Source organism: Podarcis pityusensis (genome assembly GCF_964106645.2).
Source record: "Podarcis pityusensis genome assembly, chromosome: 9".
Lineage (NCBI taxonomy): Eukaryota > Metazoa > Chordata > Lepidosauria > Squamata > Lacertidae > Podarcis > Podarcis pityusensis.
Window position 1 is genome coordinate 21,755,682 of NC_138034.1, and position 26,268 is coordinate 21,781,949.

The 26,268-nt window shown below is 41.1% G+C and overlaps 1 protein-coding gene across 2 annotated transcripts in view; it reads left to right on the plus strand.

Moving 5' to 3' along the window:
* SGCZ (sarcoglycan zeta) overlaps positions 1 to 26,268 on the plus strand; it is a 565,518-nt gene that overhangs the window by 420,604 nt on the left and 118,646 nt on the right. Inside the window, exon 3 of one of the 2 annotated variants that reach the window (XM_081020155.1) lies at positions 10,191 to 10,292. The exons of the other annotated variant lie outside the window; for it this stretch is intronic. Within the exon in view, the coding sequence (XP_080876281.1) occupies positions 10,191 to 10,292 (102 nt within the window). The remainder of the gene's footprint in view (positions 1 to 10,190; positions 10,293 to 26,268) is intronic. 2 annotated transcript variants of the gene reach the window in all.

A 26,268-nucleotide genomic window follows, 5' to 3' on the forward strand; every position in this document is an offset into this window, starting at 1 on the left:
TTCTTCTCTGTCAGATTCTGAGAAAAGAAACTTTACTTTTAAAGCAATGGAAATTGCCTTTTCCCATAACTGAAATTTGCAAGTCAGTATCTCATCATTCTTGGGTTTTCTACATGCCAGAACCTCAGCCTTCTTATCACTGGTGCTGGTTAGCCCAAGCCTAACCAAGTTGACTCATATGTAACAACACTGATTTTCATTATTCTTGCTTCCATTAAGTATGTTGAGGGCTACACCCACAAACAGCTAAAAGTCTCCTAGAATAATTTATAGGAGGAATTTAAAACAGCAAACAGCATGTATCTCTGGTATACAAATGCCTTAAGGCTGCTTTTTCAACAGTTGTCCCCCAAGCCCTTCACTTTTCATGTCCTATAATAATAAATAAGGTTCGTTCAAAGCACTCTGTGTGTGTACCCAGCAATAAAAATATAGATTATATTCAAGCCATAAAAGCTAGGAATAAAGGCTTTGAGTTCTTCCATTCCAATAAAGTTTTTGCTTCTGTTTCACTGCTGATAGAATGTCGTAAATTTTGTCATATTCATGACACAATTATAGCAAAACATCTGTTTGTGGTTATGAACCGACAAAGTATACATACTTTTTGCTGATCAATAAAATGCGCAATAAATGTCGGGAAAGTTGACATCATAAATTAAACCCAATGATAAGATATTTGGATTCAAGGGCGGTTAGGACAAACTCTGATGCTTACAGCAGTGAAAAGGACAGAGACTAAAAATTGATTTGGGAGAACTTATCTACAAACCCTCCTAAAATCCTTCTTCATTGACACTCTTCTAACTTTTCCTTATCTGTTCAAAGCATGGTGGGAATTGGTAAGGTAGAAAGACATGCCTAGCTTTGATTTATACAAGGTTATATTTGGAAAGATTCTCATTTCATTTTGTAGGGAGCTCTGCTGTTATAAGAATTTTTCATACAATTAACACAATGAACAAACAAACATACATAATGTAACACCTCATTTAGCATGGCCAAGGAAAGACTTGTGAAGATGAATGATGTTACTTATATATTTTTTTACATCAGAATAAGAAGTTACATGAAACCAAGCCTCACTATTCAGAACAGCCGAGCTTGCTTTTCAATTAATATCAAACAAGTTTGTCCTCTCCTGTTGCTTGTATACAGGCAGAAAGAGAGAGGATCAATGTTGCCTCCATCTCTCTCCCCATCCCAAGGGGCATAAAGTGATAAATACATCCAGTATGGTTGCGTCAGTCCCTCTTGAGTTCTGAAAACTACGACACCTCTAGGCGAAAGATTCCTGCATTGCAGGACTAGATCAGGCATAGGCAAACTCCAGCCCTCCAGATGTTTGGGACTACAATTCCCATCATCCCTAGCTAACAGGACCAGTTGTCAGGGGTGATGGGAATTGTAGTCCCAAACATCTGCAGGGCCGGAGTTTGCCTATGCCTGGACTAGATGATTCCTTATGGTCCATTCAAATTCTATAATTCTATGAGCCTATGTATGTTCCCTGTGTTGGCTCCATTGGGTGATACCCAATTCTATACTCAGAGCAGACCCCTTGAAATCCATGGACTCATTCTGGATATGATTTCACCCATCAAGAATCCTCAATTTATTCTCTGCTTATTCTTCTTCTTTCAGTAAGTGAGCCCACTGTATAGATCTCAAGTTTTGTTTCTTTCGGGATGAAATGCAAATGTTATAGTGTAGTAGATCCAACGCCATTTCCTTGATTTAATAAATCACCTACACTTTTGTGAAAAAGCATTAGCGTCATCAACTTTCAAGACAAACATTAGTAACAAATGCTTAATCTTAATAATGTCACAATGGAAAGTGATTATTTTAACTGATTACTTCTGAGTTGGGAGAGAATGTTATATCAAACTTGACAAATGCAAATTTTTACTTCTCGAGAAGAGTTTAATCAGTTTAATGTGTCATTAAATTAACTGGCATTCCTCAATACCCCAGTGCAGCCACTGAAAGTCAGTCTGCTCATTCACCCAAAGCCCTGATATATTCAAAGTTAAGCTAAGATTGTTTTGGTAAAGGGAGTTTTATCATATTCTGTAAGGTAAGGTAAATTTGCATTGTTGTTGATCCTTCAAAGTCCCATTGATTTGAATGGGACTTGAATGGTAAGCACTTACTTAAATTCCATTGGACTCAGTAGGAATTATGGCAGAATTAACATTGCATATGTAATGCACAAAAATAAAACATACAGAGGCTGATAAGCACATTCATCTGAACACAATTAGAAGTCCCCTTTGGGTCTACCTGCTCAGTGGCAGAAGGTTGGGGTGGTCACATGGTTTCATGATACTGAAGGTGGGGCCAGCACATGAGCCCATACACTTCCACACATGTTGCTTGAGCACCCAGATAGGGCTATTGTTAGGCCCTTAAGTGTATTTAACTGTGGCTGGATAATCCCCATAATAAATAATACTCTCCTAGCAATTATCAATGCTGGAGAAAGTGGAGGGACTTACTTGCTCGTATTTAGTAGATTGAGATAAAAGGTGTGTTTTATTATACTTGTTTCTCACTCTTTGGAAGACCCAGAATGCCTTATTTTTAACTTGCAAACAATTTGTCATCCAGTAATTCACTAGATGGTGATGTATGTTTTTGTGTAGCTTAGACCTAAACACCTTTGCTTGGAAGTAGGTTCTGTTTTAATTCCATGGAATCAATTTCCAAGAAAGAGTGCCTTGACACCTAACTTTAGGAATATTTTGTGTACTGTGCATCTCCAGACTGACACTTCAAAAGGGAGGAGAAAATCTGGGTCTAGTTTTGAAGATGCAAGATTCAGGCACATCCCTCTCCTTAGCCCCAATGCAATGGTAGTCTGGGATATCAAAGAAGAGAGTTGAATTGTCTGAAATGCAAAGCTAAGGCCATAAATTAAGACCTACAATTGTAATATATTTCTGCACATTTATGAAGTATTCGCCCATCATCATCCCCTCCCCATCACTGCACTACATAAACCTAGGTGTATTCATGCATTTTGAAAGGGCCGTCTGCCCTTCAAAGATTCAGAACGACAATCTGAGGTATTATTTCAATGGGGAAGAGAGGACAAACTCAGAACATTGTCCAGAGGCCTCCTTTTAACATACCCTCAACATGGCAGAAGATTATTGCTATCTATGAGCCTGTACATAAGTCTCTCATGTGCATCAATGCCATGTACCCACTTAGAATATTGTTTCTCGGATGATGTGATCTAAGGGCAGAAGGCATTATTAGAACCTTTTTAATATCTTGTATTTTACAATGTTCCTAAATACACACAGGTACAATTTCCTGACAAGTACAGTGTGGTGTTTTACTTCTGCAAATGTTCTTCCCTGTCTATCTCCACTAACCCTGATATGTGTAGGTTCAGCATGTATAGGTTCAACATCACATGAGTACATTTTGAAAACTGGTACTCTGGAACTATTAAAATCTACTAGGCCAAAGCTGGTTTCTAGTCTTCAAGGTCCTGTTAGTTAAAACTCCAGGGGTCTCATAATGCTAGAGGTGGTTAATCCCCCATCCTGCTTTTTGGCTCATGCTTGTTTTTATCTATCTTTTTTACTTTATGAATTCTCAAGTTATAATGAGAACTATAAGCCTTGGCTTTGGCACCTTACCAACTATGGGCGGTGTGTGAAAGATAATTTCATTTCCAAAGGTATTGTGATTACACAAAAACACAAAAGCAATAATTCATGTTACCCAGCATCAAATAATTTTGCAGTATTGATTTTGGGGGGGGGCGGAGGGGGAAGCTAGCATTCTGGTATCAAGGTCTGTCAGACACCAAATAAGCAATTGTGCAATTCTTTGCCAGTCTGCCTGATCCTGAGGCAGTTCCTGAGATGCCCAGGATTTCACAAGAAATGGGGGGGGGGGGGAGAGAAAGAACAGTGTTGATGAGGAATAGGCACTTCCAGTATTCTTCAACTCCAGAAGAGTATTTTCACACTGCAGGCACCATCCTACAGTAACTGCTTCCCACTTATGGAGCATGTGTACACAAACACAGTATCATTTATTTTACATTATTTGTAGGTCACAGAATATTCCAGTGTGGAAGGTCGCTATTTAATACAACTGGAAAGCACTGAAAAACATTGCAAGAGAAACAGTGTGTGTGTGTGTGTGTGTATATATATATATATATATATATATATATATATATACACACACACACACGCACACGCTTTGGGAACAGCATTGAGTCTATGGGAAAACAGCTGGCTATCTCTAGTGTACATGATTTGTGCCTATTAACCATGTGTAAGCTATTTGTTCTTCAGCCATTCGTATCAGGTCCACAGTTTAACATTAGAATCCATACTCTTCGCATTTGCCTGTTGAAACTTTTGGTTTCCTAAGAAACAAATAGATGCTGTTTCCCAAGTTGTTGTTATTTGCATTTTCTTGGAGCGTGTAAGGCCAGTAGTTTTGTTTTACCGTAATAATAGTGCATTTATTCCCTGATTCCTGTTATCTTCCAAGTGGCAGCTCAGCTCTACGTTTTATAACATTTCATCCCTGTTAACGCCTCTGTGTTGTTTTCATGTTAAAATTGTTTTCAAAAATACTATTTTTCTAGTTTTCTTTAACAACCATGACAAAATTGTGGAGTGTGCAGAGCATAGGATTTGGGGTTCAGTAGCCTTAAGTTGGGCCATCCTGAGGCTCAAACCAGACATTACAAAGAATCAGGTGTGGGGAACGGGGACATTTTCATCCTGAGGGCCATATTCCCTGATTGGTCAACTTCCAAGGGCTTCATGATGTCATTGGTGGACTGTGCCATAGGCAAGAGTGCATGGAGCCAATGATGCAGCTCTTCCTACTCCATCCTCCATCTTGGCAAAAAAATAAAAGAGGTATTATCATAGTCTAAATACATGTTCCAACCCAGAAAACACAGAGAGATATAGGGGGTGGCCTGCATAGAGTTCCCATCAAGGCTCATCTGCCCCTAGATTGTCTATCAGCTCTGTCTAATGGTGTGTATAAAATACTACTTCATTCAGTTAGGGTTACTGGATAAAGAAAAGTGACATTTTTAAGGCATTCCACATACCTTTGTTTCTTGAAGGGATTTTGAATGTGCTGACTAAAAAGAATTAAACTTGTCCTCCTCCTGTCTGCCCCATGCCAAAATAATCTTCTGCTTCTTTAAAAATATCCCATGTTCATTTCACATTTGCAGTTTTATATATTACATCCATCTGATGGGTCCTTAAAGTGCTTATCATTTCCTTTTTCCCCCAGACCCAATAGCTTAAATGTTCTCTGGTGTTAGCATGAGTAGCATGATTGAATTCCATGAAGCTCATTATTTTTCAATTTGTTGCATTCTCATGCCATAATTGATCTCTTTCTCACGAGAGAGGAAATAGCTTTCTTAAGGATCTTGGTGTATCCCTATAGATTAAATAAATCTAAATCCCACTGGATTTAATACATTTACTAAATCCCTAACAGGGTATCTTTCCTTTCTAACCATTTATAATTATGAAAGTCTTGGACCTGATGCTATTCTGACTTGAACAGTCATCAAATGGAGAACAATTCAATTAGCATTGTCCTTTTAACACCTTTTTAGAATAAAGCCTTCTGTGAGCAAACCTACAATCCTTCCCAGTGTCTGTGCTCCTGTCCTCAGCCTTTCCTTTATTAAACTGTCTTGTTCCCCCAGTAGCACACAGGCTGAAAAGATGGTGATTCAATCACGTTGCCTTGGGAATGGTGAAAGCAAAAGAGATGCTCTTCCACCCTGCCCAAGCAAGAGACCTCCATACTTGTCTGTGTCAGGAGTTCAGCCTACACTTGAGTAGGACCCTGGCAGAGACACATGCCCAACTGGCATGTTCCCTCCCTCCTGGTTGATCGTTTGGGAGCTTCAAAAGCTTTCTTCAGCCCGAACATCACAGCGACCGATGCCAACCGACACTGGCACACTTAGAGATCTGCAGAGTTTGCACATCATGCGCGTGACAGACCTCAGCAACTCAGCATTTTGGCTAATCTACTTTATTTACATATAAACACACACAGAGCACTGCAACATGGCTCCCTCTCTCTCTCTAGCATCAGACAGCAAAGAGGGGCAAAACAAAGGACAATAGTCCCACTTCACGGAACACAGTTACACAAACATCCTGTCTTCATCACTTCCCACTCTGTGGAGTCAAAACATACACCGTTGTGTGATAGACAAAAATCCCATGACTGCATTCATGGAGCAGGAATTCTAACAGTCTGGTGGCAGTAGGTTAAGGAACTAGTTACTTGGGATCAAAGACCCAGGAAGTATTTTTAACATGGGTAGGTGCTTAAGGCGATTATTACACAATATTACACTAAAAATGAAATTGAAAAGGGATCCCAACTATACCGAAAGGACACAGTTCATGAATAACATCTGCACTGTATATTTAAAGCACATCTAACACCCATTCAAATGGGTCCCCAAGATTCTGTCATTGGTTAGGACTTGGTTTCACCTGCCTGAAAGAGCAGAAGGCAAAGTGACTCCACCTGCTGCTCATCAGCCTTCTTGCTCCTGATGAGAACCAGCTGGCTCCAGCTTTCTTAAGCAGGGATTCCAGCCTCAGTCAGTTGCTGGAAACAACTCCGGTTGTTCCTAACCAGGCCTTGCTGATTCTTGCTTCTTATGACCTTAGACCCTCGGCTTTCTTGACCCCCAGATCATCTGACTATGTGAACTGAGATGCTCCTGACCTTAGGACGGGACTGGACTTTGTATATGGAGTCTGCCTCCAGGCAGGTACCCCCCTGAGACTTGGCTGGTTGGCTGGCTTCTCTCTGCCCTGGCAGCCAGTTTCTGAGGGAAGTCATGGGTTGCCACATGGAAGGGAGAACAAGCTAGTTTTCTCCTGCTCAGGAGAGTAGGACTTGAACCAATGGCTACAAGTTACAAGAAAGGAGATTCCAGCGTAAACATCAGGAAGAACTTTCTGACATCAAGAGCTGTTTGACAGTGGTACGGTCTCCCTCAGGAGGTGGTGGGCTCTCTTTCCTTTAAGTAGAGGTTGGTACAGTCTTCTGTCATGGATACATTAGCTGAGATTCCTGCATTGCAGGGAGTTGGAGGCCCCTTCCAACTCTACAATTCTATAAGTCAATTAATGGGTGCTAAACATGCTTTAAATGTATGGTGTGGATGACTGTCTTTTTCTCTCCTAACATTGTGGCTCTGTTTAGCTTGTCTTGGCTCCTACCACATCTAAGCTCTCAGGGCATGGAATGCAAGGCGCTGAAGTCAGTTTATGGGTTCTATAGTTGCACTTCTTCTCCCTTTGTCATTAGCCTTGGCTTCATCAGCAGCCTGATCACCTCAGGCTTAAGATTTACCTGTAGCCATAGTGAGTTGACAACCCAGTTAGCCATTGTAAGAGGCAAGGCAGCTATTCCATGCCTCCTACCCATGTTGGAAGATCAGCAAGATGTCTGGTAGAAAATCAAATAATAATAATAATAATAATAATAATAATAATAATAGTAATAATAATAAAAAATAAATAATAAATATTTATTATTTATACCCTGCCCATCGGGCTGGGTCTCCCCAGCCACCCTAGGCAACTTCCAACAAAGTATTAAAATAGTGGTCTGTTAAACATTAAAAGCTTCCCTAAAGAGGGCTGCCTTCAGATGTCTTCTAAAAGTCTGGTAGTTGTTCTTCACTTTGACATCTGGTGGGAGGGTGTTCCACAGGGTGGGTGCCACTACCGAGAAGGCCTTCTGCCTGGTTCCCTGTAACTTGGCTTCTCGCAGTGAGGGAACCACCAGAAGGCTCTCGGCGCTGGACCTTTATAATTTCAATGTGACTAGCTACTGTTCTACTTGTATTAGATGTACCTAAAGTTCTGCTGTTCACAAACACAGGAAAATGTTATCTTCAAAGGGGAGAGAGTTGCATTTTTTTCCTCATATTTAAACCGAGCTCCAATTCATTCATCCTATTAAAGTTTAAATATTTTGCATTTGAAGCTCTGCACTAATATTTTATTCTAGAAAACATTTCATTATTTCAGTTGGTGTGATGTGCTTTGGAGAAATTGTCCTCATAATGTAACTCTTCAGTCTCAGTAGGCAGGCGTTAGTGGAGAATGGAGGATGAATCATTGTTGAGAAGCTGCATATTTTAAAGTTGAAATCAATGTACTTACCAGTGATTCTCAACAAAAAGCAGTTTTGATGTTGACAATTTCCCACATATTCTTTGTGTAGTCGGTATATCTATATGTTACACTTGTCTGAATATTGGCATCCAACAGTTTTTAATATCAGGCATGCAATGGTGTTCAGTACTTAACAGTATAGATGGCTGACATGCAGTAGTAAATTGCAATGTTGTTTCAATCTTCCTACCGTCTGGGAACATTTACCATACAAAATCTACCAAGGAACCTCTACATGTTTGACAAAGAATCCCAGGGCATTGCATAGGAATCTGGAGAACATGTTGTAGGGCAGGGATGTGAAACCTGTGACCTTCTAGATGTTGGTCTCCCAGTTCCCATGAGTGGATCTCTATCCTTGTTCAGTTTACATGGGGGTGTGTTGCATCTCACTGAGAGAGCTTGGCCAATATCTTCCTGGAAAGCAGTTTCGAAACTTCTGTTGTCACATTTAACAATATTTTGTGCCAGTTACGGAATAATATTTAACAGTAAGAGAACATTTGATGTACAGTTGGACATGTAATGATTGACATCTGCCAGCATTTCATACAGGACAAAGTCGGGGTGTCTAAAAGCAACACCCCTTATGTGTTGTAACCCTCTGCCTGGCAAAAGCAAGACATTCACCATTTTAAAAAATACATATTTCCTCTGCCTTGTAATCTTGCCTTGTACAGGCAAGTTGAGGGAGCCACACTGTATAAAATACCATTGTCCTTCCATAGGCTCTTATTTATCTAGCATGTTTATCTAGCATGCTCCAAGGAGCTCAAGACAACATGCATGGAATCACACTGTTTTATCCCTAAAAGAACACTCTGCAATGGTGGTTACACTGAATTTTCCCACAGTGAAAACACAAATAGTGAAAAAGTTTTCCATGTTGTTTTTTTTAAAAAATACCCCTCAGAATATGGTATGTACCAGAAATTCTCCAGTATATGTCTATGAACATCGGTCTGTCTGCATTTACTATGCTTGGTGTGCTCCAAAGTAATTGTGGCAAATCCATTTTCTGAGTGAATTGGCCAGGAACCTCATTATTGATTGGGAATCTAAGAGAATCCTTTGACATTTGTATAGAGCTGTTGGACAGTGGAACAGACTCCCACAAGACTCTCCTTCCTTGGAGATTTTTAAGCAGAGGTTGGATGGCCACCTGTCAACATATGAATTAGTCGAGATTCCTGAACAGTGGTACCTCTGGTTACGAACTTAATTCGTTCCGGACGTCCATTCTTAACCTGAAACCGTTCTTAACCTGAGGTACCACTTTAGCTAATGGGGCCTTCTGCCGCCACCACGCCACCAGCGCATGATTTCCGTTCTCATCCTGAGGTAAAGTTCTTAACCCGAGGTACTACTACTGGGTTAGCAGAGTCTGTAACCCGAGGTACCACTGTACTCCAGGGTGTTTTGACTATATGACCCTCGGGGTCTCTTCCAACTCTATAATTCTATGATTTTATGTAAAACGTTAAATTTGAAATCTCATACGAACTATGGAGTAGTATGCTATTCCTGTTGATCACAAGTTTTTCACATACTTGCAAGTTCGAATCTTCAGGCTACAGATGGCTTCCCTCCTGGTAGCTCTACATTTCCAGATAAACATGGGCCCAATCCATATTACTCTTACAAAGGAGGACAACCTAGAGTTTTATGAACTAGGTAGCTCAAACTATAGAAAGGTACATGTCAAAGAAATATGTCTTGAAGTTTTTAAAGTATGTTGCCAGTAGGCAATGTGCCTATCAAAAACAGTGACAGATGTGCATTCATGTCATGAATCATCTCATAATCAGACAGGCATACTCACTTCCCCCTGCACTTACATTGCTTTTAGCATTAACCTTCTAAACCTGAGGTTTGATGGGAGTAAGTAATGCATTGTATATAGTGATTAGCTGCCCAACTCAACGGCATATACACACATTTGTATATTATTGCTTCTAGGATGGAATGGGGAATCTGAGAGTCACCAAAAAAGGAATTCGACTTGAAGGTATATCTGAATTTCTACTTCCATTGTATGTGAAAGAAATCCATTCTCGAAAGGTAGGTTGCTTTGCTTAAATAAATAAAAAGTTTAAGGCTTTTCTCTTTTTTTTTCTTTCGTTATTTTCACTGAAAGTATTGGATTTCTAAGATACCTTTAAATTGACATTTAGGTGAGGATTCCAAATGCGTTTCCTTCTGAGCCTTCAGTGTAGAGGCACATAGGGAACTTAAAGGCTAATCTACCTCAATGATAAAATTTCACTTGACTATACCTTGCAACATTTCTAAGATGAATATTGGTTGTGCTTGCTTATTCTGTGTGAAAGCGTAGTTCCTCAGAGTGACAGACAGTTATGACATAGGTAGCTGATGTGTGAAATAGCCCAATGCATTTTAGAAACCTTAACTTCAAATTGTGTTTTTCTGCTGCCACCGCTATAAAAAGAACTTGGGGATTTTACAAATTTCATACAGATTCTACTCTTGAATGCAACCAGAGGTTCAGAGACACATCACCAGTCAATACAAGCTGCTAGGAACCTACAATGTGAGGGAAGCTATTGCCTTCATGTCTTGCTTCTGGCTGGCCTGTCCCATCAGGACTCCTCTAAGTTAAATGACTATATTTACTCAAAAAAAGAAAATAAAAAAGAAAGCTAATACTATAGCAGTGAACTACCGGTAGATATATATTGGGGATGTATCATTCAACATTCAACTTTTAAGAATTATCTAGTAAACATCATGAGCAGATTGGTACATTTGGAGCATATGTTTGGCCTTTTCCCAAAGAATTTATTTCCAATTAAGTATTCATGCTTGCATCCTTAGGCCATAATTTAGCGTAGATGTAAACATGCTTAAGCCTATTGAAACCAACAGGCCTAAGCACGCACTGGTGTGTGTCCACTAGTGAACAGTTTTATAATAAAACAGAGGCTGGGAATGTTCTAATATGAGAAGTATCTCATCCAAAAAGTACATTAGCTAAAGCAGCCCATCACATTATTGTTTAGTATGTAATTGTTTTACTGCTTAAAGTAGGCCATTACAGAAAAACAAGAGACATTATAAATTCTGCAGAGCAAGCCAGCTATTACAATTCTGTCATGTGGCAACGGAGTTCTTAAAGATATATTTTTAGAAGATCTTGTGTTTTGCTTTCTTCGGTTCAGGAGTTCTTTCTAGCATGCCAATGCTAACCAGTAATCAAGGAGTGAAGCAAAAATGTTTTGAGTCAATGAAGTGTAGGGAAATTTAATATACATTGCTGCTCCAAAGTTGTCAGGAATGAAGAGCTATTTAAAAACTTGTCAGTCCCAAGAAAGGCTACAATAAGCACTGATTTAAACGCCCGCTGAAGTTGTGTACATTTTATAAGCTGCTGTCCTAGGCACCAGCCAGGGAAGGCACATGTCTGAAAGTTACTTTTTAACTGACAAAAGTACACAGAAATTCCCACAGTCCCTCCCCCCTACTTCTAGGTCCCAAGCAGCTGTTCCCAGGTCTTCGTCCTGCAGAGCGCTTGCAGCAACAATGGGACCACACAAACCCAGCGTGTCTTTTCCTACATGGAAACTATCACTGCCCTTCTTTCTTCAAGCCCCTCCTGGTTCCAGTAGACACTGGGGCAGGGGGTGGTGTGGATTCAACCGGCCTGTCCCTCGCCTGAACAGCCTCTTCCTATGACACATCCTGCACACCCATCTCCCAGCTCTGGCCATTCCTCTTCCGCCGAACCTCACAGCCTGTGCCAAATTTCATAAATCACTGCCCTGCTCTCGAAAGTCAATCCCCAGGCTTCCCGCCTCTGTCACATACCCATCAGAGCCCTGCCAGACCCTGACATCTGCCCCCATCTAACAGTATGCTGGGAAGTCTGCCGTTTCCTCATTCGGGGCCATGTTTCTTGACGTGTGACTTGAACAGGGACAGTTTATTAGAATTGTGTCTCCAGTGTAATAAGCAGTCCACTGCCTGCCCCATCCGCTCTGAATCAATCCTGATTCAGATTACACTGCCATGCCCCATTGGGTGGGGTGGAATATTGAGAACTTATATAGGTCGGATTTTCATAGCTGTCAACTTACAGATTTGAAAATAAGGGACCAGCAGCCATGGAAATAAGGGACCAGCAGCCAAAATAAGGGACCTGCAGCCTCACCTGTTCCAAGCACTCCAGTCTTCCTGTCCTCCTGGAGTCTGGTCAAACTCATGCTGGTAGCTTCGAGAACACTGTTGAACCAACTTTGTAACCAGAGGTTCAACTGAATAGAATCTGAATCACATGGACCACAAGGCCTATGCAGCCTCAACTTAAGATGGCTCCCCGGCCTGGCTTTGCACGGCAAAGTTTGCAGCAGCACGTGCAACAAAATGGCATCCAGCATTCAAAAACCCCCTCAGCTTGCATTAACTAACCACACACACACAGCCTCCCCCCCTCCCACGAGATCTCCTTTCCTTTCCCCCCACCATGTGCCCCCGCTCCAGACAGACTTTTTCACTGGCAAGGGTGAGTGGGCCTTCGATGATGTATCCATCCGATTCTGAGCCCCTCTGAGCCAAAGGCAGAAAGCCCAGCCAGCAGCCAAACGAAGCCTCAAGGAAAACCACCATCACCTCACCATTGGGAAGCACTGAGCAAAGGCGAGTCCCCAGGCAACGCAGCCGATTTGATCAGCACAAGGCATGCATACTCCACCCCCCAGTCGTTCTTAGACTTGTTATTGGGAGAGCAACACAGCCAAGCAACACAGTTGGAGCCTCCCTCCTCCCTGACCAGCAGGGAGGGAGGGAGAGGAGCTGCTTCCTTTGAAATTTAAGGGACATCATTTAAGGGACATTTAAGGGACATCCATCAATAAGGGACAGCAGCGGGACATGGTGCTGGAATAAGGGACTGTCCCTTCAAATAAGGGACACTTGACAGCTATGGATTTTTTGTAAGCCACTTGGGGAATTGGTTTCAAAGATGGGATAGAAATCCCATAGGAAATAGATAAAATGGAAATTTCATGGCTTAGAGACTGGGATGAAGGAGGGCCTCCATCCTCTTGTCTCATTCCTTTCCACTCTATCTCTTCACAACACAAATCTTCACCACTACTACTACTACTAATACCCCCTTCTGAAAGCATTTCTCTTGCTTTCTTTCCTTCCCTCTCCCATTCCCTGCTCACGTTTGGATGGATAGCTCAATCTGTTACAGGTCTGTGCCAATTTCACTTAATCATGGCTTCGTATTAATAAATCCATCCCATCTGGTTTACATATTAATCAACAATTTTTGAAAATTATACAAAACTCTTATTAAATGCATATGTTTATAATAAATACCAAATTTAGATACATATTCTAGCACAAAATATGAATTTAGATTTTTTTTTGTTTCAGTTCATGCATATCTAAGTGAGTGTGTGTGTGTGTGTGTGTGTGTGTGCAGAAGCAAAAAAAAAAAAAAAAAAAGCATTGCAAAATTTGAAGAAGTGCAAAATCCTAAGACTAATTATTTTCAGATTTGTACCATTTTGTCTAGGAAGTACAGATCAGATAAATTGGCATCAGAATGTACAGAAATTGAATTCCTTAAGTGGCTCTACTCTCATGTTGTCTTACTTTCCTCTGCACACGCTGGCACTGACTGTCCAAATATTTAATAAGCTTCTCCCCTCCCCGCTCTCAATCTTTCTAGCTCTCTGTCCTTCCCCCTCCTCACCAGTGTAGAGCTTCACTATTCTCTATAGCAATTCACGTTAGCCAAGGAGAAAGTAAGGGGGACAGTGTGGCAAATTTATTCTTCTTTGTGGTCTCTGTGCTAGCATCCCTCAGAACATTCTAGAGATCTAGCTGGCAACCGGTGCCCACAGGCTCACTAAGGAATGTAAATATCTCGACGTTTAGTTGGGCATTGACCTGAAATCACCTGTGACGTGATAATTTGGGAGAAGAGCGTGAACCAAATTTGACATTTCCTGAAATTTACTCAGCAGACTTTTGTAATCGGAGGGCATTGTTGTGGCAAAGAGCAGCAGGTATCACAATAACCATCTTTGTAGCCTCATTTTGAGGGCAGACAGAAATAGTTGCCCAGCCTCATTCTTTAACTCCTAAGGTGTCCATTTCTACATCCCCTATTGCTCCTTGCCCCTGGACCTGTGTTAATTTCTAAACCTTCCTCAAAGAAGACAATGTATGAGTGGCCAAAGAGTGACATCGGCAACCTCCTACTGCTGCGCTTGTTTCTGTTGCTCATTATGCTTTGGCACCTATGCAAACAATTCCACCTACAGTGATTCCCATACCCAGAAATACAGCTTCCTGTCTCGGTGGAGGTTTCTCCAGAAGTGACAATGCCTGAACCTCTACTGGACAGGCTGCAGTTCCTCCCCAAGTCCACAGTGTGGCATCGGACATTTTTGTGGTTGTGTGTCATTCACAGAAAGGAAGATATGAGGATGCTGCCACTTTCTCATCATAGCAGGTTCTCCCTGCTTCATTTTGGTTTGCGCCATCAACAAAGCACCTTATGCCAACTAAGTTTGGCACATACTGTCACTCCTCTAAGATGCTAAGACCAGGGTCACTGAGATCATAAATATGATTTGAGTAAAGGTAAAGGAACCCCTGACCATTAGGTCCAGTCGTGACCGACTCTGGGGTTGCAGCGCTCATATTGCTTTATTGGCTGAGGGAGCCAGTGTACAGCTTCCGGGTCATGTGGCCAGCATGACTAAGCTGCTTCTGGTGCACCAGAGGAGTGCACGGAAATGCTGTTTACCTTCCCACCAGAGCGGTACCTATTTATCTACTTGCACTTTGACGTGCTTTCAAACTGCTAGGTTGGCAGGAGCAGGGACCAAGCAACGGGAGCTCACCCTGTCATGGGGTTTCGAACCGCCGACCTTCTGATCGGCAAGTCCTAGGCTCAGTGGTTTAACCCACAGCACCACCCGCGTCCCTGATGATTTGAGTAGCAGACACTAAACGGTTTGTGCTATTCCCCAAGCTGATAATTCCACTCTCACGTTTGTGCTGGCTCAGGGATGGGGATTAGGAAAAGCCTACTCTTAATCATCAGCTTCCTGATTTCCTCACAGAAACCTACCATTAATAAATCTGTTACCATCCTAATAGGCTATTAGCAACTATCCCCCTCTCCTATGATGTTCATTCTGACTGCTCCAATGTCAACCTTCAGCAACTTTTTCTGTCAGTCCAAATCCATCCCTTTTCATTTGTTTTTCAACTTAATTTTTTCTGAGGACATCGGTGCCCTCCCAAGCAAGCGGGTTGGTGAACCAAATGTGGGAATGCACAGAGACAAAAGAAATATGTTCACTACGTGTAACGTGTGCTCTTCAAGTGGTCATCTGTATAATCTCCCAGCCTTCCCCTGTTTCTAATGTCCCTCTAGATTTTGTTTTGGGGTGTGGCTATAAAGGAACTCGGCAGAAGAGGGCTTGCCCCACCTTTTGAAGAATAAGCAACTGGTCAGATACCTCACCTTGAGGGGAGGAGGCACAAATACCAGCTTCCTGGTCTGAGATCTAGAATGTTCCAGTTGGTCTGCACAGGCACAGAACCATACATGGCACTTGAATAATACAGTTGTTGTTATTGTGGCTATTTTAGCTGGAATCGTTGGTGATTAACCTTGTGTCATGTGTGTAAAGGGTATCATCATACATTAGTTATTATTAGCTGATTATCTCCTTTAGTGTTTTACTATTGATTCTAAATGTATTTATGTGACACTGCATCTATTTGAAAGTTTTGGTTTTACTTTATTTCAAGGCACTGATAGAAAGCAGTGGGGGGGAAATGACTGAATGGCAAATCTCTTTCCATTCAAAATTCTAAAGTGTCTGATGGAACATCTGTATATGATCACAACTGCACCATACAGTCAAAGCCCTCTTCTCACTTTAACATTCATGGTGTCCCCAAAGAATCCTGGGAACTGTAATTTGTTAAGAGTGATAAGATTTGTTAGGAGACAACTTCCCTCACAGTATGACTGACAATTCTCTGAGCGGCTTAACCGTGAATCCCTCTTTCCAGGGAACTCTGGAAATTTGTGAGGACAATAGGAGTCTCCCAACAACTCTCAGCCCCCGTAACGAATCCCAGAATGTTTTGGAGGAAGCCATATCTAAAAGTTCTGTACGAATGCTTTAAATGTATCAATCAATCAAATCTTTATTACGGTCATAGGCCAGCATAAGTAGGGTGGTGTACAATAATTTAAAATCTGTAAAACGTTTTAGAAAGCTACAATTACTAAAACAGAAGGTATATATATAAAAGACTATAAGAATATAAAAGAACATTAAATGGATGTGGAAGAGCATAAAAGGCTATGACTATCAATTTACAAAGCACTCTGATATGGGTGTTCATTAAAACTAGTTTGTGGCGCAGGTCATCAGCCAATGAATTTTGACCACTGCTATGCAGAACCGTGTTTTATATACGTAATCGACTTCCTATTTTGTTCTGTGTGTCTCGTAATGTTCTTGTGTTGCTATGGCTGATGGCTGACGCAAATAAAATTTCATTCATTCAACCTGGCAACATTGTATGTTGTAGCAGGGTTGGTAGATATGGGACCTAATATATGTGTAGGAGACAGACAGGGGAAAGATGCTAACAATAAATTTGTTAAACTTTTTAATCCTAGTCATTAAGAATCCAATTGCATCTTAGGAGCTGGAATTGTTATATGCTCTCATACACACCAGTACATGCTGATGTGCTGGCATCATTGGATTAGGACCTTAGTAGATAGATAATGATGCAAAATGTTTTCTTACACTTCTAAAAAATATATTTTATTTACAATATTTTGCACAATATTTATGTACAATATATATTTACACTATGTACGAAAGAAACATAAAAGATAGCATCAATTAACAACAGACAGGTTGATGTTTCCTATTAGTTCTGACTGTGAAAAAAAGAAACTATTAGGACATAGATGATTAAAATGGGGGGGGGGAACTAGCTAATCATAATTTTTAAGTAAATCATCAGTAATGAGGTTGCTTCAGTGTAGAGAAAATGCAAATACCTAACCTCTGATGTAGTACTTTGCACAATCAAAAGTTTATGGTTGCATAAATGACCTCTATATAATTTATTTCATATTATGGTTACATAAATGAACCTCTGTGTAATTAGATTTCTTTTTTTATAAAAAGAAAAAATACATTTTAATGTGAAATGCAACCCCATGAGTGTAAATCAAAGTGGAAATTAAATTACGGCTAAGAAAAGTGTGCCACTCTCATAAGGCATACAACCTTTTAAATAATTTGACTACAACTTCACATATTATTTGATGGAACAGAGGTGAAGTACTGAAAGGAGTTGTGTCCTGTAGGTCAAAAGGTGTGCAGAAGGGTGAAGAGGCTGAATTTTAGAACCACACAACTATCAGGAAATTTCCCCAGGCTAGCATGTGTATACTCTAATTTACAATTTGGAAGCTGAAAATGCATGTTCCATGTAATCTCCTACTAAGCAGCATAGCTACAGTATTTTAGCCGGAGCCTCTGGGTGTTTAATCATGGTCTGATGCTGAAGCAAGCTCCTACATGCACTCAGTGCTCAATTCTTCCAGGAGAGATTGGAATGAGTGTCTCTCCAGCTTCTACTGCATTTGGTCAACAGTAAAAAAAATTGTAATTCTGGGCTTACTATGACTGGCATAAGTACTAGGAGTGTGATCTTCTTTGCTTGCCTGCTCAACTCAGTGTTCTGCCAGACTTCTGCCAGTGCTGAAGTTTGGTGTGAGGCTTCAGGTTCTATTTATTTAACAGATTTATTAAATTTCTCTATTGCCCTCCACTCGAGGATCAGAGAGTGGTTTACAGTTAGGAGTTCAAGATGGTATTCTTGGTTCTCCCCCTCCTTATTTAATCCCCACAAACAACCCTGTGAGTTAGTTTAGGCTGAGAGATTGTGATTGGCCCAAGATCACCGGGCAAGTTTTATGTCTGGGGATGGGGATTTGAACTGTGGTCTCTTGGGAGCAGGCCTGTTTGGGACTTTTCAGGTCAATTGACAACCCTAACCTTTAAAGGTTGCAAGGGGAAAGGATATTAAACAGAAAAAGCACACAGAGTTGCTCCCTAATGTCCTGCTTTCCCCCCTCCCCCAAGGCTCTCTTGTGCCTTCAACAGCTGCCCATTAGAGATCCATCTGCTGTGCACCTCAGAGATATTTCTCCCTCTCCTTCACGCCTCTCAAACTATTTATACTCATTGCCTGTGTTTTTTTTCTGCTGTCTCCATTCATATCTTAACTTCTAGCCTCTTGGTCTACCTGAACTGTAAAGTCTGTGGCTTGGTGGGTGAGAATCTAGCCTAGCCACAGAATGCTTCTATATTGGCAAAGTTTGGCCGGAAGTGTTGCCTGGCAACAGCAGAATAAGCAAGTCCATTGACAAACCTTGGTTAGAAAAATGCATTTTTAATAGAATAGAATAAAATAAAATAAAATAAATACTACAAACATGTAATACGTCTCATGGGCAGAAACACCTACCAGATATTCTCCTTGACCTAGATCAGCAATGTGTTCTCCAGAACACACAATACAAAGAGTGAAATCTTTCTGGAAAAACCGCCCCAGCAAAATTAATGTAATACAAATGTACAATGCCTGTTGGAAATTTAACTAATTTTAAATGAAACATTTTTAAAACCCCTTCTACCCCATATTCATCATGGACCACACTCAAATCTTTCTCTGCCAGCTTTCAAATCAATCTGTTCAGCCATTTTCAAAGTATAAGCTGTAGAACCATTACATTATGGAATGTGATTTACTTGACTCACTTTTAACAATAGGGTCACAACTATCGCATATAAGAAAAAAGTAAGACTGTTGTCACACAACAGTTTGCTTTGCTGTTGACAGTTCTCAGGGGTTTGTTAAGAACTGAATCTAGGACCTTCTGCATGCAAAGCATGTGCTCCAACATCAAGCTACATTCCTTACTCTCCCCACCCCCATGAGCCCTGGAAGTAAAAACAAGTTCTGCCCTGAATTCAGCCAAACCCAGACTTAAATAAAGGTGACTGTGGTGCAACAGGAAAGAGAAGTGATTTATGTTTATCTCCAGCGCTTCATTATAAATAGGTGCCACTATAGGTAAAAATAACATACAGTGGTACCTTGGTTTACGAACTTAATCCGTTCCGGAAGTCTGTTGTTAAACCACAGCTTTCTTAAACCAAGGTATGTTTTACCATAGCAGTGGAGGACTAAATTTACAAATGGAACACACTCAACAGGAAGCAAAACATGTTCTTGTTCCAAGGCAAAGTTCACAAACCAAAACACCTACTTCTGGGTTTGCAGAATTCTTAATCCAAGCTGTTCATAAACTAAGCTGTTCTTAAACCAAGCTACCAGGGTATATATATATATTTGTCTTTGGTCAGCTAAAAATCTGTGAAGGGAGCATATATATATATATGCTGTTTTGCAACTGTGGTCATACATTTTCTATGTCATCTTCTGCACTCCTTTGAAGTCACATCAAGCTAAAAAAGGAAAGAAAGAATATGCTCACATATAACCGTATTTTTGCCTTCTTAGATTTTGTATTCCCAGAAAAGTGTTTTTCAGGTTGCATTTTCATGAGTCTAAACTAGAGTTCCTGCCAACGTAGCAGTTCAAAAGCATGTCAAAGTGCAAGTAGATAAATAGGTACCACTCTGGCGGGAAGGTGAACGGCGTTTCTGTGCGCTGTTCTGGTTGCCAGAAGCGGCTTAGTCATGCTGGCCACATGACCCGGAAGCTGTACGCCAGCTCCCTCAGCCAATAAAGTGAGATGAGCGCCGCAACCCCAGAGTCGGCCACGACTGGACCTTTTTACTTTTACCTTAAAGCTAGAGTAATTTTTTTGTTAAACCATATATGAATTAGTATGCAAGCTATTTGCAGGGTGGGAGGATTGGAAGTAGCTTAGCAACTTCTGTGAACTGAGTTCTGCACTCCTGGCTTTCAGCCCTACTGAAAGCAATGGGAGTTACCTTTTAAATGGACACTGACATATTTTAAAATAGGATATAGGTCCACTCACTTTTTTTCTTGGGTGGGAGCTATTACTCAATGAAAGAAAAAGACGTGGTACCTTGTTTCTTTATAAATAACTGCCCTTCTGCACAATAATGGACTACTTAACTCCCCTTTGATAGAAAGGTGTTGCTCAAGAGATAATGATTCATGAGTTGCTCAATAGCCTTTTCATAGGTTTTCATGGGATGCACAGGCCTTGGTAAACTGCAGGAATAAATTTCTCTGAAGGCCATGGATCACATAATTTTCTCTCTATAATCTGAAAACAAATATATGGATTATAAAGTACAAAAGTGTCAGTCGGTAATAATGTAGTTCCTCATCCTCTTGGGCTTAGTCTACGATGGCTTCATAACCTTTTTTTTTTTAAAAGACATTTGGGGCCTACTGTCATTCTTGCTGCTATTATTTTTACCTATTTCCTCTCCCCTCCAGCTTCTTTAACTAATTCCATACACCTGGGACTTTGTGAAATACAGTATCTTCTAGTATACCCAAAGCTTTCCTAGCGCAACACATGATCTAGTAGAAAGAAAATTTATTGTGAGTCTTTTCTACAGGAGCTTCCTATTATTAGAAGCCTGTGAACTTGGAGGCACTTCAGTCTGTGTTAAGCTTGTGTTTGTCTCCTTGCATGCCGTGAATTAGAATGATGTTATTCTGAAAGTCCCATTTATATCACCAAAGGGCTCGCAGTGCGGTATATTGCATGTCCCTATCTGCTAAGGCCGTGGAATAAAAGCACTAGCCCAAGAAGCCAAAGCAAAACTCCATTTAATTAATGTGGCACAAAGCGTGTTCTCCTTCATGGAGAGCACGTGTTGCAGTGGGGGCTAGCAAGACACCCCACTGTTGCTGGGCGGAAAAGAGTTTGGCCACCATTAGCAGAGGGCTGGCTGTTGCTGGGGAGACTTATATGTTGCCATTTTTTTGATTGACAGCCCTAGTCTTTAAATGCCCTGCACGCAGCATTGAGCTTCCTCTTTTCGCTGCGTGCATCAGATCACCCGCCCTCCCTCCCTATTTTAGGCTGTTTGCTTGACCTTGCTATGCCTGTCATGGGGTCGTCTGCTTTTGGGGCAGGTACCTGGTAGGAATTTTGTCCATTTGGCTGATTGGCTGGTGCCATTTGATTTTTGCCTACTGCGTAGCAAATCGTCACAACTTGTAAGGTTGCGGTTAGACATTGGTTTGGGAATTGGTTGATGGAGGGGTATGGATTTGGCTGTGCCTGCCCCTCCAAAAGTGCTGCTGCTGCAAGGGTTTTCCGTTAAAGGAACCCAGGGGCTCGCCATGCTTTTGTCCGAACCCTGTCAAGGGGCTAGGGCCACGCAAGAGCCCCTGGGAGCATTTGGGGAGAGGTGAGGCATGGTTCCCAGTCCCGTCTTTCTCCCCGGGTGTCTTACCCTTTTCTGACTTCGCAAGCGTGCAAATGTCAGACTGTCCCCCATGGTGGGGTCAGATAGTCACAGCCAATGCCTAAGCAACCACTCACATTGCTTGTAATTTAATAAAGTTGTGGCCAAAATTATGCCAAAAAACCGTAAACAAAAATAATGTGTCACTTGTGTTTTATTGGGGGGTGTCTTTGGGACCTTGACACGCAAATTATTGTGACTTTCACTTTCCAACCTTGTTTCTAAAAATGCACCTGAGGAATCCTGTTTTGAAACCACCTAGTTAAAACACACACAGGAGGTCATGAAGCAAACCGGGGAAAGGTGTTTCACATAGTAGTTTCTTGGCACCCCTCTGGGCACTACATAAGCTGTTTTGTGTTTTGGCACAGAGGGTGGGGGCTTAGGCAATAATCCTCCATGTGTAAATGTCAGCATTCAGCATTTTCTACAACTGGGATATTCATTGTGGCATATATACTATTTGACACAATATGGCTTAGACACTGTTTTGCTATAAGCACCTGAATTCTCCCTATTTGAAACCCTGCAAAGCTCAGTGGCCTGTTTAAAGTCAGTCTGCTCAAGTAAAACTAGCCAATCTAAAGGAAAAAAAGAAAGATGCTGTGAAATTCTGGCATGGCATCCTGTTGTGTCTCCTATATGAATTAGCATATGCACAACTCTTGCTAATTTTAGTAGTGACTGAGTTTGACTAGCAAAAGTAATGTATCAGAAAATTATTCTCTGACACATCCAAATACAAAAATCCCAAAGCAGTGCTAAAAATAAGACTGCATGGTCTTTATTGCTTATCTCTTTTTTTGCATTCATCTGTTTACTTTGTTCCTTTGATTATACAATAGTACAATGATTGATGAAACTGATTCCCCACCCCCACCCGAAGATTTATTGCTTGCGTAGGGAAAATATATCACTTAAATTACATATAACTGAAAAATGGAATCTTTCCAATCTGGCTTATCAACAGCAATTTGTATTGTAATAGTATAATGAGAGGAGTTGCTTTGTTCACTGATTGTAAAGAAGATGTTTGGAAGGTGTCCAGAATATGCTTCTAATGCTCAGGAAATCCATCTTAATTAGCTTTGTCTCATCATTCAGGGTGCTTCCACTATACTGACAAAGTATTTGCTTTGTGTACACTGTATTTGCAAGGGCAGGCAGATATTATACATGCCACCCCAATCTCTGAGCAGTTTGAGAGTCAAGGGGTTCCATGAGCTTTCAAGCAGAAATCGGGCCTCTCTCTCTCTCTCTCTCTCTCTCTCTCTCTCTCTCTCTCTCCTTGCTGCTTTGCTTCTAGCTCACATCCACTGCAAACTCAACTCTAGACTCTGGCTTTGTCCTTCTAATGATCTGAGAGTTGAAGGAAGGGCCCCACCCATTTGCCATCTCACACACAGCCTCCCTTTGCTTTGCTTCACTTAATGGCCCATCACCCAGGCGATCCCCTCATCAGGAAGCTAGCCTGGCTTATTTTTTAGCACCTGTTGGATCCAGGCGTTAGAGGGGTCTGGCATCCGGTTTAAGACACACCAAACTCATAACTACACACACACACACACACACACACACACACCCTGATCCTAGTGGGGTTTTTTTGTTGATACCTAGGGTTACATCAGTAGGGTTGTTTGATTGAATGTGTTGTTTGATTTTATGTTCATGTGCCCATTTTTAATGCACGTTTTGTTGCCAAGGGGACAGTGCTGCTTTTAAGATTCAGAACACACAAGTGGGATGAAGGCTAAAGATTTTATTAAATAGCAAGAGACAGTTTGAAAGCATTGGCTTTATCTTACTCCCTTATGGTCTAAAGTTGATGAGAATCCTGCCAACAGCAGCTGTGATCCCTGAAGATGGAGATGGAGCTGTGGTCTGCGCACGCCACTTTCTGCGGTCCAGCCTGTGCAGAGGTTCTCATGAACAGATGTGTTATTGGTTCTTATTCCCATCAAAGTGACTCTTGCAGCTACATAAGCCACAGCTGGTGTTCGCTTGACATATCAGTTTCCCATCAGAACGAAAGACTAGCTAGTACTTGGCAGGTAGTCAGCACAGATAACTTCCAAGGAGCCCTCCTTACTCCAAAAGCCATTCTCACGCAGTGACATCTCAACAAAACTAGATGTGAGAACTAACTAGGGAATAAACAGAATTAGCCTCTTAAATACCAAGGCCCAAGGTATTTCTATCATTTAGAGGAGCAATTGCTGAGCCCCACACTTCTCTCAATGAGAGCCAGTGTGGTGTAGTGGTTAAGAGCGATAGACTCGTAATCTGGGGAACCAGGTTCGCATCTCCGCTCCTCCACATGCAGCTGCTGGGTGACCTTGGGCTGGTCACACTTCTCTGAAGTCTCTCAGCCCCACTTACCTCACAGAGTGTTTGTTGTGGGGGAGAAAGGGAAAGAAGAATGTTAGCCGCTTTGAGACTCCTTGAGGTAGTGATAAAGCAGGATATCAAATCCAAACTCCTCCTCTTCTTCTCCTTAATATAACAAAAGTCTTCCGTAAGACGGCAATACAATATTCTGGGAGACAGATTCTGCTCTTGAGCAGGTCTAGCAAGTGGCAGCAAGAGAAAGACTTTTTCATTGGTGGTGCCAACTGTGGAATTTGTTGCTTGGGGGTATTTATCTGGCATCCTTGTCCTCAAAGGCAATTTTAAATTCTCTTAAGTCTTTTAAATGAAATGGATGTTTTAGATCTGAGGAAATGGGGAGGCTCTGCTGCCGCAACAGACTTCCTTGCATACAATGGAATTTCCTCTTCCCCTCCTGTTTTCCCCCAGCAGCACCCTTCTCACCCTCAAAATCAGCTCTGGAGGACTGGGGTTTTGTTTTGTTTTCTTGGGGGGAGGGGGAGAAGGAGAGGAAATGGAAGCTCTGTTATCAATTTGCATTGTGAATTTCTGCGCTGGTGAAGCGTGATGTACAAATGCTGCCAATAAATAAATGTAATATTGTTGGGTATACTTCAAATGGTCGGAGTCCTCAGCTTGAGAGGCAAACTAGCAATGCACTTCCTGCTAAATTCTCACTCTTATCAGCAGCACTCATATGCTCAGGCAGTACCTGAGATCATTGGTGTTGAACAATTTAGCAGACTCTCTGCGTTCTCATCCTGTACTTACATCTTTTATGCACAGAAAGTGAGGCATAATAATATCATGTGCACTTCAGGCAATCTTGTGAGATAGTTGGATAATTCATGTGTAGTGTAAAATCAATGATAGAGTGGCTTTGGATAGGTCTTTTGTGGATAACAAGAGTGGAGGAAATGAGGCCTCTTATTTTTCTAGTACATCTCAAACAGACCAACAGCACCTTCCATCCATGTTAGAGTCTATAACAAAAGAACTTTTATTTAGCTTTCCTGCACTTCTTCTTCTTTTTAATAGGGTGGAGTGAACTTATTGATTTCTCTGGTGGCCTCGGAAAATGCATTCCCTTCACCTATAAAGTTCAAAGACCATTATCTCCATTTGAGTGTTCAGAGGGCTTCCTGTGCTGGAAAAATCTAGACCTAAAACAAATATTCACCACAAAAGTTAGAAAGATCAATACATGAGCCAATGATGCATAGCCAAGTCATTTATTACATGTCCTGGTAAATATTTAAAATTCAAATATTTTGAATATCAGTTTAGAATGTTTGCCTTATTACTTTGGTATTTGAGTTGCCTCGGCAAGATTAGATCTTCCCAACATCTTGAGGCCTGAAAAGAACACTCTGTCCTGCTGAAGGAAGAAAACAAAAAAGGAGATTGTCTAGGCATGCATCTCTATAAAATAATGCATTGAGAGAGAGAGAAGTTTTTCTCCTCTCATAACACTAGAACTCATGGAGAGCCAATGAAGCTGAATGTTGAAAGACTCAAAACAGATAAACAAAATGATTCCTTCACACAGTGCATAAATTACAGAACTTGTTCCCACAAAAAGTAGTAATAACTACTAAGTAAGTTTCCCCCCTCTGAATTGTATGGTTTTATTTTGTTTTAGGAGGTATCACTGAGTAGTTCCATACACACACATCTTTTCTAAATTACTGTTCCTCAACATAATTCCTAATAAGCGAATCAAATCATATCACCTAATGATGCCTCGGTGTGCTTTTCTGGTTCTGTGATTAAATTGGACCTTTGTCCATAAAATCCATATCAGTCAACCTATTTTTTTTTCTTCTGGTTAGCCTTCAGGATTTTATTAATGCTGTAAAAAACAAAGTCATCTATCCCATACTATTCTATCTCTCAACTTGATAGGGCACCACTGTAATGAATTGGTTCATTGTCAATGAACACTATATAATGTTGTCTTAATCACAGACTCTGCCAGTGGGGACCACTCATTCATACTTTTACTGGAGCCTGTATCATATCTGCCATGAAATTAAGTTGGCTGAGCTCCACAGATCTTGATGATTCATGACGTTGCCCTTGATTTTCTGTACTTCACTGCAGCTTTTCTGAGGTCATCCATTTGCAAAACTATACCTTTTGAGCACATCATT